General features: G+C 48.5%; 1 protein-coding gene across 1 annotated transcript; it reads right to left on the bottom strand.

Annotated features, from left to right (window-relative positions):
* Positions 1-381: 381 nt before the first annotated feature.
* Positions 382-2,294, bottom strand: LOC129387745 (uncharacterized). The gene is made up of 2 exons (XM_055077253.2): positions 2,038-2,294; positions 382-1,387 (listed from the first exon to the last, which is right to left on the bottom strand). Exons 1-2 carry the CDS (start codon positions 2,053-2,055, stop codon positions 566-568), a joined length of 840 nt encoding a protein of 279 aa, XP_054933228.2. The 5' UTR covers positions 2,056-2,294; the 3' UTR covers positions 382-565.
* Positions 2,295-14,967: the final 12,673 nt, after the last annotated feature.

A 14,967-nucleotide genomic window follows, 5' to 3' on the forward strand; every position in this document is an offset into this window, starting at 1 on the left:
CTGTCATGTTCTGCTCAAGGGCTCATCATACACGCAGTGCGTCGAGCGGCTAGTCGCACGGCAATCTTGCGTGTATTCACAGGCTTCTTTCACACTCGGAAAAACAACTGTATGCAGCACGTATTGAGGAACAGAATGCGGCGTCGTGGAGGTTCTCATGTTGCTCTACCGTTCTTTCTTTGACTCTTTTAATCTAACTATATATAATTGGGAATTTAATTAAGAGTAATCATCTAATTAGACAGAATACAAAAATAATCTGAGTATCTCCGAGCGACGCAAACAACGTTACCTTGGTTTGATATACCTACGTAGCATTTGCATATCTTTAATGTTAGCTCAAGTTAAGTTGAACACCCTGCATATTACGTCTCGCTGTGCTGTTGCCAGAACTAAAGTGCCACTTTCAAGTATGCCACGTTTCTGCACGTGACTGACGTAATCGGTGGGTCGGCTCAGGTGACTGTCAATAAAAGGATACCTTCAATAGCGTCAAACATCTGCAGAAAAAAAATGGCGCGAAGAGCGAAAAATTCCGTCAGCGCTGGCGAACGTCCCCGCCAACTCAGCGGTGTTTCTTGCTTTTGCGAGTCCCCACAGGAGAAGGCGGGACCGGGCGTCGCGCCTTCGTGACGCGGGAAGGGGGCACTTCCTGCTCGCTGGACGCGGTCCTGGCTCCGACGGCCGCGCGGTCCACGGCGACGTTAGGCAGTGGGATCATCGGACCACCGGGGCTAGACCGCTGGGAGGACGTCGCCGGCGCCCTGGACACCGCGCCACTCGCTGTCGGAGTCCTCGAGATCGGTGACGCCGTTTCGAGCGTCTGCGGGGCTCGAGCTCCACTACTCCGAGATGCGCTCGACGTTGTCCCCCCACTAGACTTCGATCCGCGAGGCGTCGTCTGGGCGATGGGTGTCGGCGTGCCAGGCGTCAGGGCGTTGGGTGTTGGGCCGCTGGACGTCAGACGTTGTTGGGTCGGAGGAAAGCCGGGTCCAACGGGAATTCGGTCTGGCGATACGGACGCGGCCCCCATGGGCGACGGGTATGCGTATAGCTGCGTGCCGTGCATAGGATGGTTGGGCGACATCGGTAGGGGCGTGTTAACGAAGCGTGGCAACGCAGAATTGATTTGCGGGTGCATGGGCGACGGAGCCAAGGGTGACAGGCCACTAGCTGGAGTTCGGCCAATGATTGGCGTCGGATCACGGAAGATAGCCGGGTCGATCTCGGGTCGCGGGATGCTGCGTTGTGGCGTGGTTGTTGGGTGACCATCGTCTAGGCTCCGGTTGGAGGGAGCCCTGTGTACCTCTGCTGTTCCGTCGAACGCTTTGCCTCCGGTCGACTCGTACACTTTGTAGAACGCGTACAGCATCGTCGTGTAGTACAGCTGCGTACAAATGACACGAACAAAAAATGACACGAACGCGAACCGCTAACGGTCAGACGACGAAAATAATGCAACTAACTCAGGTTGCGATGACCAAAATGAGAACAAGGTGAAAGCAGGACCCAACGTTTCGACAAGTAGACTTGCCTTCTTCAAGGTCTGACTATGGAACCTCCTTCTTTATATTAAGATCCTGTAATTTTTCCAATCATTCCAATAAAACCTATTCTGATTCTGAATGCACCCTACGTCCTATACTTAAAATGCATGACCTTGTCGGTTCCTGTCTGCCGATATAAGATCATCTCACGGCTATCAAAGCACACAGCCTTCGATTTGTTCTGAGCGGAGTCGGTTCGAATTGATGTAGCAGCGCCGTGAAGCGTACCAGTCAACATAAATCTATTACAACTAACGTATCTTACCACCTCCGCAAAATGTTCAGTCATTGCGTAGCGGACACTCTACTGCAGCGAGCAAAGATGACATTATGGCCGTCGCAAAGAAGACTTTCTTGAGTACAAGGCAGTGCCCGCTTGCTGCAGTCGCCCGAGATAATTTCAGAACAAGTTACTAAGGTCTGCTCGTTATATTTTTTTATCTTTCTCTGAAGAAAGCTTTTCCTAGCGTAAATTCACGCTTCTGCTTACCTTACCGTAGGCAGCCATTATAATCCAGGGAGCCCAAATCAAGACAATCTTCACCTGCAAATTGGAAACACCGCTACTTTCTATGGTTGTAGCACCGATCCCCGGAGGTTAACGACACCAATTGTGTTACTGTAGATGTCTCAGCTATGATGCTCAAAGGTAAAAAACAAACAAAATCAAAGCCTTCTATGCGGATGCAACCAGCTGTAGATATCAGCATCAACCATAAAAACACATCCAGTATGTTTTGTATCAGTATTTGGGTTCGAAAGAGGCATACATGATAGGCATCACATTAAGTGGACATTACTTTAGTCTTATTGCAATATAAAACAAACATTCCTTCTGTACAGTATCGCATAACATCGCTAGGTTGCATCAAAACGAAAGCGGCAGCTTTCATGGAGAAGCTTTCTTGAAGCACGAGCAGTGATTCGGGAGCTTTATGTGGTTTACGGAACACATTGCCAAAGAGATTCATGCAGAGGTGGTGGTGGTGTACACTACAGTATAAATAACCATTTTCCATAAGGTAACACTTTGCTTCCAAATGGAATCATACTTCTTTGACTCAGATGCCCCGAAAGGTAACATTATTTACACATGTTACCGCGCATCTGGCGTTTCTTACTTCCCTGACGTTAGCAGATTTGACAGCAATCTCGGAGGAGACATCACGTGAGTTATTGTGCAAGCGTTCTCCGCTTCCTGGGCTGGAAGCCGACCGCTGTAAAAAGGAGGAAAGTGGAAAGAACGTGGAACAAAGTTCTTCGCTCCCGTGACAGGCGTCTAGTAAATAATTTATCGGTTGCACTTGCTATATAATATGATCAACTGTCATCGAATAATTAGATGTCGGGCGCAGGCATTTCGACAGTCGCCACGAAACGCTGTCCCTTTGTCGAAAAACTGACTTTGTAAAAGAATCTTTTTAATGAAAGTGTTACGGAAGGATGAAAGAAGAGAGAGAGGAAGAAAAAGATCGCGAGACGCTGGCTGCTGCGTGTTGTTGCTGGTCAGCCATCTTGACCACATTGACTTTACTTGTATATACGCTGTAAATATATTCAGTCTATACTCCCCACATCCCCGTAACATATTGGTTGGAGGTGCGGGGTACCACGGCTGGAAACAGCTCCGCAGTAGTCGTCGTATCACCGCCCTCACCATGAATGACGGTGAGCACTCGGGATCAACATCGTTGCCGCCTCCAACGTCACCATCGCCCGCTACGACGCTCTCCCCTTCGGTTGTGGTTGTACAACCCAAGGATCCCGGAACTTTCTGTGGGACTGATGGCACCGACGTTGATGGCGCCGACGGTGGCCATGTACGAACGCGTGAGTGGAATCAACAGAATGGGCCCTACGCTTATGCTAGCTAACCTGTTGTTCTACCTAAGAGTCACGATGAGAGTGTGGTTCGAAAACCATTGAGAGGAGCTGACCAGCTTGGACCAATGCAAAGAGAAGTTAACAGAGTTGGTTTTGCAAACCAACCGGCCATAACATTGCCGCAAAGCAGAACTGGCCTCTCCTGCCCAATCCCCGACGGAGTCTTATGTGTCGTACATCCAGGACGTTCTGGCACTTTGTCGTAAAGCCGATCACGACACGACAGAAGCTGAGAAGGTAGGGCATGTGCTCAAGGGAATTGCTGACGACGCCTTTAATCTGGTCATGTGCAAAAGCTGTTCTACAGTTGATGCTATAATCAAAGACTGCCGACAATTTGAGCAGGAAAAAAGCCGACGCGTCCTGCACCCATTCACCAGACTTCCCTATGCTGCCGCAACGTTGACGCGTGAAGATCAGCCCGCACAGCAGCATACGTCGCCATCAGAGTACGTGGTGCGAATCGTTCGACGTGAACTGGACGCAATGGCGCCCGCGGCTTTCTGTTCGCGTAGCCCTGATGCTACCCCTATTTCAGTTCCTCTCGTGCAAGCCATCGTTTGACAGGAACTTGAAAACTTTGGCCTACATTCTCTGTGCTGTCACCAACCCGAGAGCCCAACGAACGCCCTTCTACTATTTTCGCTCCACCCCGACGCTTCTCTCCGCGTTATCGCAACCCGACTGAGTGGAGAACCGCGGACGACCTGCCGATATGTTTCACCTGTCGCCACATTGGTCATGTCGCCAGATACTGTCGCAACTCGTGGCCCTCAACACCTCGCACGCCGACCATCCTGAGCCGTTTTAATGGAAATGCCCGCAATGTTTCGCCTACCGCTGAGTCTAAAAGCGCCGATAACTCCGCTAGGAGCACGTGGTACAGTCGCGCACCATCGCCGCGCGGCCACCAGTCTCGCTCACCGCAAACACGTTGCTCATATTCACGTTCGCCGCAGCCTCGTCGCCTTTCGTCCCCTGTGGCTTTTGCCCGCACCCTTTCGGAAAACTAAGAAATGCAGCCCTCGGAGGTGGTGCTGCATTGCCCTCTGCTGCAGCAAATCCTCTGTCTGTGCCCACAAAGAGAAGTGTAATGGACAATAAAATAGACGGCTTACCTGTCCAAACAATCGTCGACGCTGGAGTCCACGTTTCTGTGAAGAGTCCGCGTTTCTGCCTACGTAGACGTTTAAAGAAAGTTATCACCCCAGCAGCTGCCGAGTGCTTCAGGGGGCCGACGACGGCGTGCTGGTTGTATTTCTAATGTGTACTTTATGCATAAGTATAGCCGGCCGCCCTACTTCTGTTCTCTTTGCTGCGATCGACAACTGCCCTCAGGACATTATCCTTGGAATGGACTTTTTATCCCATCATTCCGCTCTCATCGACTGCGCAACCGGCGTTCTTCAGTTCCAACTGCATCAAGTCGCCGATGCTCCGAGCACCGCTCCACCGCAGTTGTGTTCGCTTCATGATGTGCGTATGTCACCTGAGGCAGTCACTTACGTCGCTTTGACCGCACAGCCACAGAGTCCCGACGGTGAGTATCTCTTTTGCCCCGTCATCGACGTGCTTTTGAACTGGAACGTTGCTCTTCTGCATACGGTGGTGACGATTAGTAGTAACAACGTCATTCTTCCGCTTCTGAATTTCCGCCTGTGCCCTCAAGTGCTTCCTGTCGGCATGTTCTTGGCCAGCATTTCTAGTACTTCCGAATTTGACTGAATTCTGAATTCTGAATTCTGAAATTTGACTGAAGTCTGAATGCCGAGAGCGGTTTCTCAGCACCAGTTGCAGCTCACAGCTCTGGTTCCCTAACAGATGTCTTGGCTAAGATAATTGCACCTGACCTCGCATCTGCACAGGCCACGGACACACGTCTCTTCCTCGAATCGTACCTTGACATGTTTGATTTCGGCGACAAGCCTTTAGGACAAACATCTGTTTTTCACCACCGCATCAACACTGGAGACACGAATCCTATTAGTCGGCGTCCCTGTAATGTATCGCATGCTGAACGTCGAGTCATCCAATCAGAAGTGGACAAAATGCTCCGCAAAGGAGTCATCGAACCATCAGCCAGCCCTTGGGCTTCGCCTGTCGTCCTTGTGGAAAAAAATTGTACCTGGCGTTTTTGCGTCAATTATCGGCATTTAAACAAAATCACTTTTAAAGACGTCTACACACTACCACGCATCGATGACGCCTTGGACTGCTTGCGCGGAGCTAAATACTTCTCATCCATCGATCTTCGGTCCGGCTACTGGCAGATTTCGGTTGATGAAATGCACCGCGAGAAGACGGCCTTCATCACGACGGATGGCTTATATCAGTTCAAAGTCATGCCCTTTGGCCTATGCAATGCTCCTGCCTGCGAGATTTGAACGTACCATGGACTCTCTTCTGCGAGGCTACAGATGGACCACCTGTCTCTGTTACCTGGACGACGTTATTCTTTTTTTTTCTCCCACGTTCGGCTGCCACTTTACCCGACTCGCTGCATTCTTGCGGTCTTCCGAAAAGCCGGCCTCCAACTGAACTCCACGAAGTGTCAATCCGGGCGCCGTCAGATTACCGTGTTGGGACACCTCGTTGACGCATCCCGTGTCCAACCAGATCCGGAAAAAGTTCGCGCCGTACGCAGTTTCCCTGTGCCATGTTCTGCTTCTGACGTGCGCTGCTTCGTCGGCCTGTGTTCTTACTTTCGCCGTTTCGTCAAAAACTTCACCGACATTGCTCAGCCTTTGACAGATCTTCTGAAGAATAACACGCCACTCTCGTGGGACGCGGAGCAGGCTCACGCGTTGACCGCTCTCACCAAGTTTCTGACTACGCCTCCCATACTTGCCCACTTTGATCCGTCTGCACCGACTGAAGTCGACACTGACGCAAGCGGCCACAGCATCGGCGCTGTTGTCGCCCAACAGCAGAAAGCTACCGAGTGCGCGATAGCTTACGCCAGTCGCCTGCTGTCACCGTCAGAGAGAAATTACTCCATCACCGAGCGGGAGTGCTTAGCTTTAGTTTGAGCTGTCGCCCAGTTCCGGCCATATTTGTACGACCGCACGTTTTCGGACATAACAGACCACCCCGCCCTCTGCCTGGCTGTTTTCCCTCCGGGACCCCACAGGACGGCTTGGTTGCTGGGCGTTGCGGCTCCAGGAATTTTCATGTGTTGTCAACTATAAATCTGGACGCCTGCACAAGGTCCCTGACTGCCTCTCGCGTCACCCCGTGGATCCTCCCGATCCTGTTGCGCATGATCCGGTGACCTGCGTGATGGCTTTGACTGACATAACCGACATGCGCGCTGAAGAACGCGACGCATCCTTACAGTCCATCATCGCCGGAGTGCAATCAGGCAGTACCGACGGCACATGTCGCATGTTCATGCTGCATGACGTAGTTGTATGATGCAGTTTTGCGTACATGCGACCGCGTACGACGCCGGTTCTTATGGCCGGGTCTCTACGGCTCTGTTCGTCGTTATCTCGCAACTTGCAAATTGTGTCAGCGCCGCAAGAAACCTCCCCTGCCACCTGTCTGACGACTCCATCCAATTGAAGTTCCCTCTGAACCATTCTTTCGCGTAGGCCTTGACCTGCTTGGCCCTTTTCCGACGACGAACAGAGGGAATAAGTGGATCACTGTCGCTACTCATTACGCGATAACAAAGGCGTCGCCGACTAGTTGCGCAACTGTCGTCGCCGATGTTCTCCTTCACGACGTCATTTTCCAGCACAGTGCACCTCGACAGTTACTTACAGACCGCGGCCGCTCGTTCTTGTCTCGAGTTGTGGACGACCTCTTCCGCTCCTGTGCCACTGAGCACAAGCTGTCCACCGCCTACCACCCACAAACGAACGGTCTTACGGAACGTCGCAACGGAACACTCACAGAGATGCTGTCGATGTACGTTTCCAACGATCACCGCGACTGGGACGCCACGCTGGCCTACGTGAAATTCGCGAATAACTCGTCGCGACATGACACCGCAGGAGGATATTCACCCTTTCATCTTTTGTATGGTCACGACCCCACTTTGCCCTTTGACACCATCCTACCTTATGTGCCCCGCGTTGCCACTGAGTACACTCGTGATGTCATCGATCGCGCTCACATGGCGCGTCAAGTCGCCCGAACTCGCCTATTAGCTTCTCAGCATCTGCAAAAAGAGCGTTACGACCGGTGCCATCGCGATATTCAGTTCGCCCAATGTGCTTGGGTGCTGCTTTGGTCACCATGTCGTCGGGTCGGCCTCTCCCAGAAGCTCCTCTCTCGCTACACAGGGCCTTATGAAGTCCTATGTAAGGTTAACGACGTCAATTACGAGATCGCGCCGTTACAGTTTCATCCATCCTCAATTCCGCCACCTGTTGACGTCGTGCACGTTTCGCGGCTGAAGCCATACTTCGCTCGCAGTTCTTCGCCTACCATGCGCCGAGACGGCGCTTCACCACCCGGGGGTCCTGTTACGGAAGGATGAAAGAAGAGAGAGAGGAATAAGAAGATCGCGAGACGCTGGCTGCTGCGTGTTGTTGCTGGTCAGCCATCTTGACAACATTGACTTTGCTTGTATATATACTGTAAATATATTCAGTCTATACTCCCAACATCCCCGTAAAAAAAGGAAAATGAGGCATCCACCCAGGCGTAGCTAATTGCTACAAAGGAAACCCATACGGGTTCCTCGAAAGAGAAGCGTCATAGTTGAACAAAAAATTCGTCCTGGTCCGGGACTCGTACCCGGGACCACCCCCTTTCCGGTTATCCGCTCTACCATCTGAGCTAAACAGGCGACTAGCAGATGACAGGGCGAAGTCAAATTTATCAACAATTTGAAGTAAAGGCAAGAGCTTGAAGTACTAGTTAACTTCCGGGTTTCCGTAAAGCTATTACGTCAAAAAGATCTCTTGTTCAACAACTTTCGCTCACTTCAAGTATCCATTTTCTCGTTAACAAATGTAGTGCTTGGATTGCTACAATGTGCACACACTGCTAAAGCTTTCTGATGCTTTTCGATCAGATGTCGCTGACTCTTCCTATAATGATATCGCGAACAGTATAGCACGTATATACGTCAAGCAAGCTCACAAGTGTAAAGCAATGCGGCTAGAACGCAAAGAGCGCAATAACGACTGGACGACGCGCTGTCACTGTCGGCGCTGCAATCTCCTTTGTAGCACAGTTGCCTTCCTTTCCTGTTTTCACTCAAGAACCGACCACGGCCCACCTTGACACCATCTTGAATGTCAGTGAACAGTGCCTGTACTACTTTGTACGAAGGAGTTTTCTGTTCTTACCTGCTGTCCCAAGGTAATCTGATCTGCGTCCTGTTCCGTGTACTGGAAGAAAGATGCAAAAATCAACAATTAATGTTAACGGTATAACATGTTCCTCGAAAAGTTGGTTCAAATCTAGGGGGTGCATATGAGCACGAACTGGAACAAAGACTTGGTAGGGGGAAGTAATAAAGAACAGACCGAGCGAAAAAATGTTAACCTTTCATTCGCTGAAATAAGGAACGCTTGTTCATTAATGCATCAAAATTAGGCTTCTAAATTGATATCTACGAGAAACTCCAGCCTGCTTTCATGTTTATTTATAGCGCGATGTCGTAATTGAATTTCTATACATGTCTGTAATTGTCGTTTCATTGTTGAGGCTTCGATTCCCGGGTGAGACGACCGCACTCTGGTGGAGGTTAAGTGCTAAACTGCTCTGTGCTTAAGACTTTGGGGACACATTTTTTTCAAATGTAAGATCGCGAACTTATTTCCGAGCCTTCTACCACCAGAAATGGCACATAGCTCCTCTGATGCCTCAGAAGTTTCCTGCACCATGCGTTGATCTACATCGTATATATCGGAGGCCCATGCATGTGTATGCATGCTTGCTAATTGCGACACGCATGCTAGATGCCACCAAAATGCCACGCAGTAGGCAGTCGAGCAGAAAGGCGCTCGAGGCGCACGTTACCGTCCGCGCTGCTATATTAATAACGTGTTTAAGAAATGAAGGAATAAAAAGAAAAGGAAAAAAGCCGAGGCATAACGAACGGAATGCGAAGACAGGCTACCAGCTGTATAAATTCTGCTGTTTGCTAAATGTTGGCTTAGAAATGGCGGAAATAATGTTATTCTGCAAACCGCGAATGCGATTCGACACGGCTGTGCTTACATCACCAAGGAAACAAATGAACCAGGAGGGAGCATTAGGTAAGAGCCAGCATTGCCATGGCAACTTTCAGCGAAGCCTTTCCCTTCACTTCTTTCTCTAGAAAACCTAGGGGACCTCAGAGACCCGGCGCATTGACCGAGAATGTTTGGTATTCGGTAGTTTTTAATTGATGCCGGCACTTGTGCGGCAGCTCTGCCCGCGGAGCGCGGAAAGAGCGGACGGTTTGGGTGAACTAAAACCTACCACGCGCTCTGACGTGAAGATCATGTGTCGGGCTGACTGTATTTGCTCTATTCGCGTTGCACGAGGCCCCCTTCTATAGTTCTTTATTTCCTCTGCAGCTAACTTGCATTACTGCATCGTTAGTCGGGATCAGTAATCTGTAACGGGCGAGGAAGTGTTAATGAACTCAATGTGGCGCTCGCACAGCGCATACATGCATGCAATCTAGTCGAACAGCTTTTACAGGATTTGTGTAAGCACCCCGCAAAGCGAGTGCTGTCAATAGTAGCCGCATGGTCTTCCATGTTGAGATAGAAGGGCTCGCACTCACCCATTTGGGCGGGTAACGCAGGCCGGCCAGGTTGGCGCCGCAGCAGAAAAGCACCGCCACAGTGTTCCACGCCACGAATGCGCGCAGAACGGTCGACACTGCCGCCTGCGACGCCACCAACAGAAACAGGAGCGTGCTTCGGAAATGGTCGCTGTTTCGTAAACTCTTCAGACCCTAAATTCGGAGCATTCTGGGTCAGATTCTCAGACGTTGACGTGTTCCGCTAAGGAGAACTAACCTTTACTATAAGACGGCGGAAGTTTAAGTTATCTGGTAAGGAACTGTGCGGAAGTATTGTACTTGCAGAAATAATTTTAGTGCGAGAAATATTTGCCTGCGTTTAAAACTATTTACTTCTCTCTTTTTTCCGAAGAACCTCGTGCATGAAAATCCAGGATTGAATTCAAAAAGCTCTTCGTTCGTTAGTATTCTTTGCTATTGGCGGGTTGCCTTCGTTATTATTATGTCCAGCATTAGGATTGACTGGCATTTCCTTTATGAATAATTTTAGTGCATCTGCTTTTTCGTAAACGCGGGCTGCGGTCTCTTGCTTAGGTGAAAGCTAAGTCACATAGCTTGATGACCCTTACAAAAATGCTTCTTGAATTTCTTATTACATTTGATATGTCTTTGATGATGCGTTTTGATATTATCATAAACTTAACAGCTAATGACGTTTAGCGTTAAGTTTGGCAGCCGTCACTCAGTATAGAATACAGAGTGAAATTTTGTCAATAAAGCTGTAGAGATTTGTATAGCGGTTACTGATATATAGACACATCATAGATACATGCAGTTTTCTCATACATACATACATACATACATACATACATACATAAATATATATATATATATATATATATATATATATATATATATATATATATATATATATATATATATATATAGTGTTCAACGGACCCCAAACTAAGATTTCTTTATTACGCCTACGTGTAGCAGCGCCATCGCGGTTAATATAAGTGCCAAAGAGCCGGGCGGCGGTTATATTTTTTGTATCGCTGAAAACGTATGAATTGTAAAGTCTGCCTTAATTGTGCCTATAGGTGCTTTTGGTTCATAACTTTACGTGCACTATTACTCACTGCCATGCGCTGCCCCTTTGGAAGTGTGTCATACAGCTAGATCAACATGTGACGCTGTTGTGTATTATAAAATTGGTAAATCTTTACTCGTTAGCTTTTTTAGGTTGAGTTTACATATGGTTATGTCGCGAAATTCAATTCCTAGCCGCATTCCATTTGATCGAACCCTTGCAATGCGAGTGACGATTATCAGTACATCCACCGAAACTGTGCGACGTGATATGGCTTGGGTATTCCGAAATTTACGGCATTCAACCCCATTGGTGGAGACGGGGCTGCTTCCTGAAAGGCATAACAGGAAGCGCTTGTATTGTGAATACTTGCACGCTTTTCAGGAACTATTCTGTTTCTCAAGGACTTCATTATCGTTCTCAATATAAGTTAGCTTATGATAGGGTATGGCAGTGAAATATTTTCTAAATTAATTCCTTGCGATTTTAATATCACCTTCCGGGGAAACAAACTAAACAAAGCAAATGCTATTCAGACCCAACTAGATCCCGACGTATGGAAGGCAAGGCATATTGTATGGAGTGGTCAGAAATAATTCTGCTCAATGCACTAAATCTTCCGTCTTATCAAATGATCCAGTAGAGCAAATTAGTTGTACCAATAGTCAGAAAGAAAGCAAGACGAATTCATTTACTCACATGACCCATGCTAGTTGCTTTTGATTTCTCCTGTGTTTTCAGAAAAGGAAAAGAGAAAAAATAACATCTGTTGAGCAAAATTGGTGATCGGGAAAAGTAATTCGCTCGGCTTTGCACTCCTAGGCAAAGCACGGGCTATGGACGACTCCGTAAAAGTGGACATGGAATTCGTGTTGGGCTACCTCAACTCTTTTTATGCATCCTACCCTACAGGAGGTCGAAAATCTTCTGCAGCTTATTCTGCAGCATGACTTTGCAGAATTTATTCTTGCAAAGTCATGCTGTGGTTTTCAGGGATTAAACCCTGCCTGTTTGGAAAAGTTGTTAGTGAAAATGGCAAAACGGGCCGGTCATGTCTCTCAGAGTCTAATAGACAGCACCGTCTCTTCTATGACGAGGCGACTCCGGCAATTTTTCAACCCGTCTGCTGCTACCATTTTTTGTTTAGTTAAGCATATTTAACTTAAGAAACTGTAATTAATGAACGCAGCCGTACCGCCTGCCGAAGGAGTAGGATGACCACTGCGTCGCTGATGATGTTCAAAACGCATTCGGCGCCAAGCAACACGTCGAATACGAGCCCTTCTGTTTCTGCGGCAGGAGAGAGAAAAGGGCACCGTCACTGCCAATGGAACACCATTCCCGCCAAAAGTAATTCGGTTCTATGCTTCAAGAATTTTCACGTGTGCCTGGCAGACACACGCACGCACGCACGCACGCACGCAAGCAAGCAAGCAAGCAAGCACGCACACACACACACACACACACAAACACACACACACACACACACACACACACACACACGCGCACACACACGCACACACGCGCACACACGCGCGCACACACACACGCGCACACACACACACCAGAATGAACTCCTATATAGAGACACCTTACGGGTAGCCAACTGCTACGTTATTTTTCATGCTCTGTGGAATTGGCGTACTGGCTTTCTGGCTTTCCGTCCCCATAGTGCATGTCTTTAAAGAAATCACTTGCGGCAAGCGACAGCGCATAGTGTCAGGAGTACAAACGCAAACGCTATAGAGCAGACTTACGTGCCCCAGTCCTGTGAAAACCGTAGGAAAAGCGCACGATGCCGACAATGTTGGGCACCTGCGCCGAGAAAAGGTCAAAACCCTTTGTACGAAGCCACATTTTCTGTCATCAGACGCCTAAATCCTCGAAAGGTAAAAGTGCGCAAAATGCGACAAAGGAGTGTTTTGCAAGTGAAGCTGTTACCATGTGGATTCCGATGAGGTAAATGGCGCCCTTCCTTGACGTGATCATCTCTTCTTCTTGTTCTTCTTTCTACGTTCGTGCGAAGCGTTCGAAGCAATATCGATGTTGCTGCCGTTGTTGACGATGATGATTATGACACCTCTGAACTTGGCTGCGCGTGGGAGAATGTGAAAGCTCCTAAGTGATGCGAAGATATAAACCGCCAGATAATATTACGGACGGAAGAAAAATAAATAAAATCGAAGACCCCTTTTGCAGTTGTGAAAGCCAAACTTTTCACTTTGATGTTACCATTCCGCTTTTAACTATTATAGTATTGCTCCCTTATGCAGCCTTCATGATGACAAGTGCACATAAAGATTTAAACAAGGTGCGGATAATGGAAGGATACTATTCGGAAGCTATTCCTTCTGGCGCTTCACCAGTTCTGCAAGCCGCCCATGCTATCACCAGCACAGACTACATTTGTCAGCGGTTGAAAAGAAGGGAAGCGAACAAACCTATCCTCACCTAACCTAACCTGCATTATATTGGCCTAAGAAACAGAAGCACACGGGACAAGCGCTGTCTAAAAAATGAGCGTTTATTGAAAACGCATGAAATAATATACATGTTGACTCACAAGAAATAATAAAAATGAAAAATAAGTAAGCAATATAAACCGCAATTCCCCAAAAATTGTGGCCGGAGCTTTCTTAAGAGAAATTATCGCGCTGCGAAGCATCATATAGCGGCACCTAATTTGCACGTTTGCGAGGCAAACGTTCTTGCTCGTCTTCCGTTAAAATATCACTGCATATCGCTGGCTGTTCTGGCGCATGAGCGCACGCCTCCGTGCCAGGTTCGTGCTATTCGCTCGGTAGCTGCGCTTCTATAGATAGCGCACTACGGCGAGGTTAATGTGCTCTTCCTGCCCAGAAAATCCAGGTCCCTGAAATTATCGTACCATCGCGTGACACTCCATATATGAACCCTTACTCTATATATGATACAGATTGGCTGTCTTCGAAACTCCTAAATTAGCCTATCACTTCCCGCTCCCCCCGATACTAGCTCACTGCTAGACTTTTCAGAGAGCACCGCATTCCCATAAGACAGTCGTATATTGGCCGGCTCAGCGCTACTTGCTTCCTTCACACTTAGTATACAAATGGCATATCATGGGCCCACGTGCCAGCGCGTTTCCAAATAAAGGAAAGAATAAATATAATGGGGGGGGGAGCCATTCCAACTCTGTGAAGGTGGATGACCAGCGCAACTGTGCAGCACACGACATAGAGATGACACAGAATTTTGAACAAAGGTACGAACACAATTATTGTCTTGATCGGTGGTCCTCGTGACGAAAGGTACGCCACTGGCGTCCTGCTGTCTCAATGAGCACCACGGGCCCGCGGCTGCCTTTGTTGGCCAACGCGGTCGAGGCACGCACCAGCTCACTGAAAACGTCTTCCGCGAGACCGACCGCCAACCATTCCCGTCTTTCTTACTAGTCTCTCCAAGCGATACGAGCGCTGTGCAATACGCGCGCGCGCGCGTATTCTAGAGGAACTCTCGACCTAATCGTCGAATTCACTTCAATGTTCAACAAACTGAGCATTCATTAAATGCATCAATATATTCGGGAGGAGGAGGCTTCAACTTCTTAGCGCTTTATCAGCAGGGGCGCAAGCATTACGATATCACGAGCCGCTGAAATGCAAACGGCTCGGCTTCTCACGACAGCACTTGTCCGCTCAACGAACACGTCTGCATACGTTTCAAAACTGAATATTTAAAAAAGTATATATAGTATGAAGTCGCTGTTG

Source organism: Dermacentor andersoni, chromosome 3 (assembly GCF_023375885.2).
Source record: "Dermacentor andersoni chromosome 3, qqDerAnde1_hic_scaffold, whole genome shotgun sequence".
NCBI lineage: Eukaryota > Metazoa > Arthropoda > Arachnida > Ixodida > Ixodidae > Dermacentor > Dermacentor andersoni.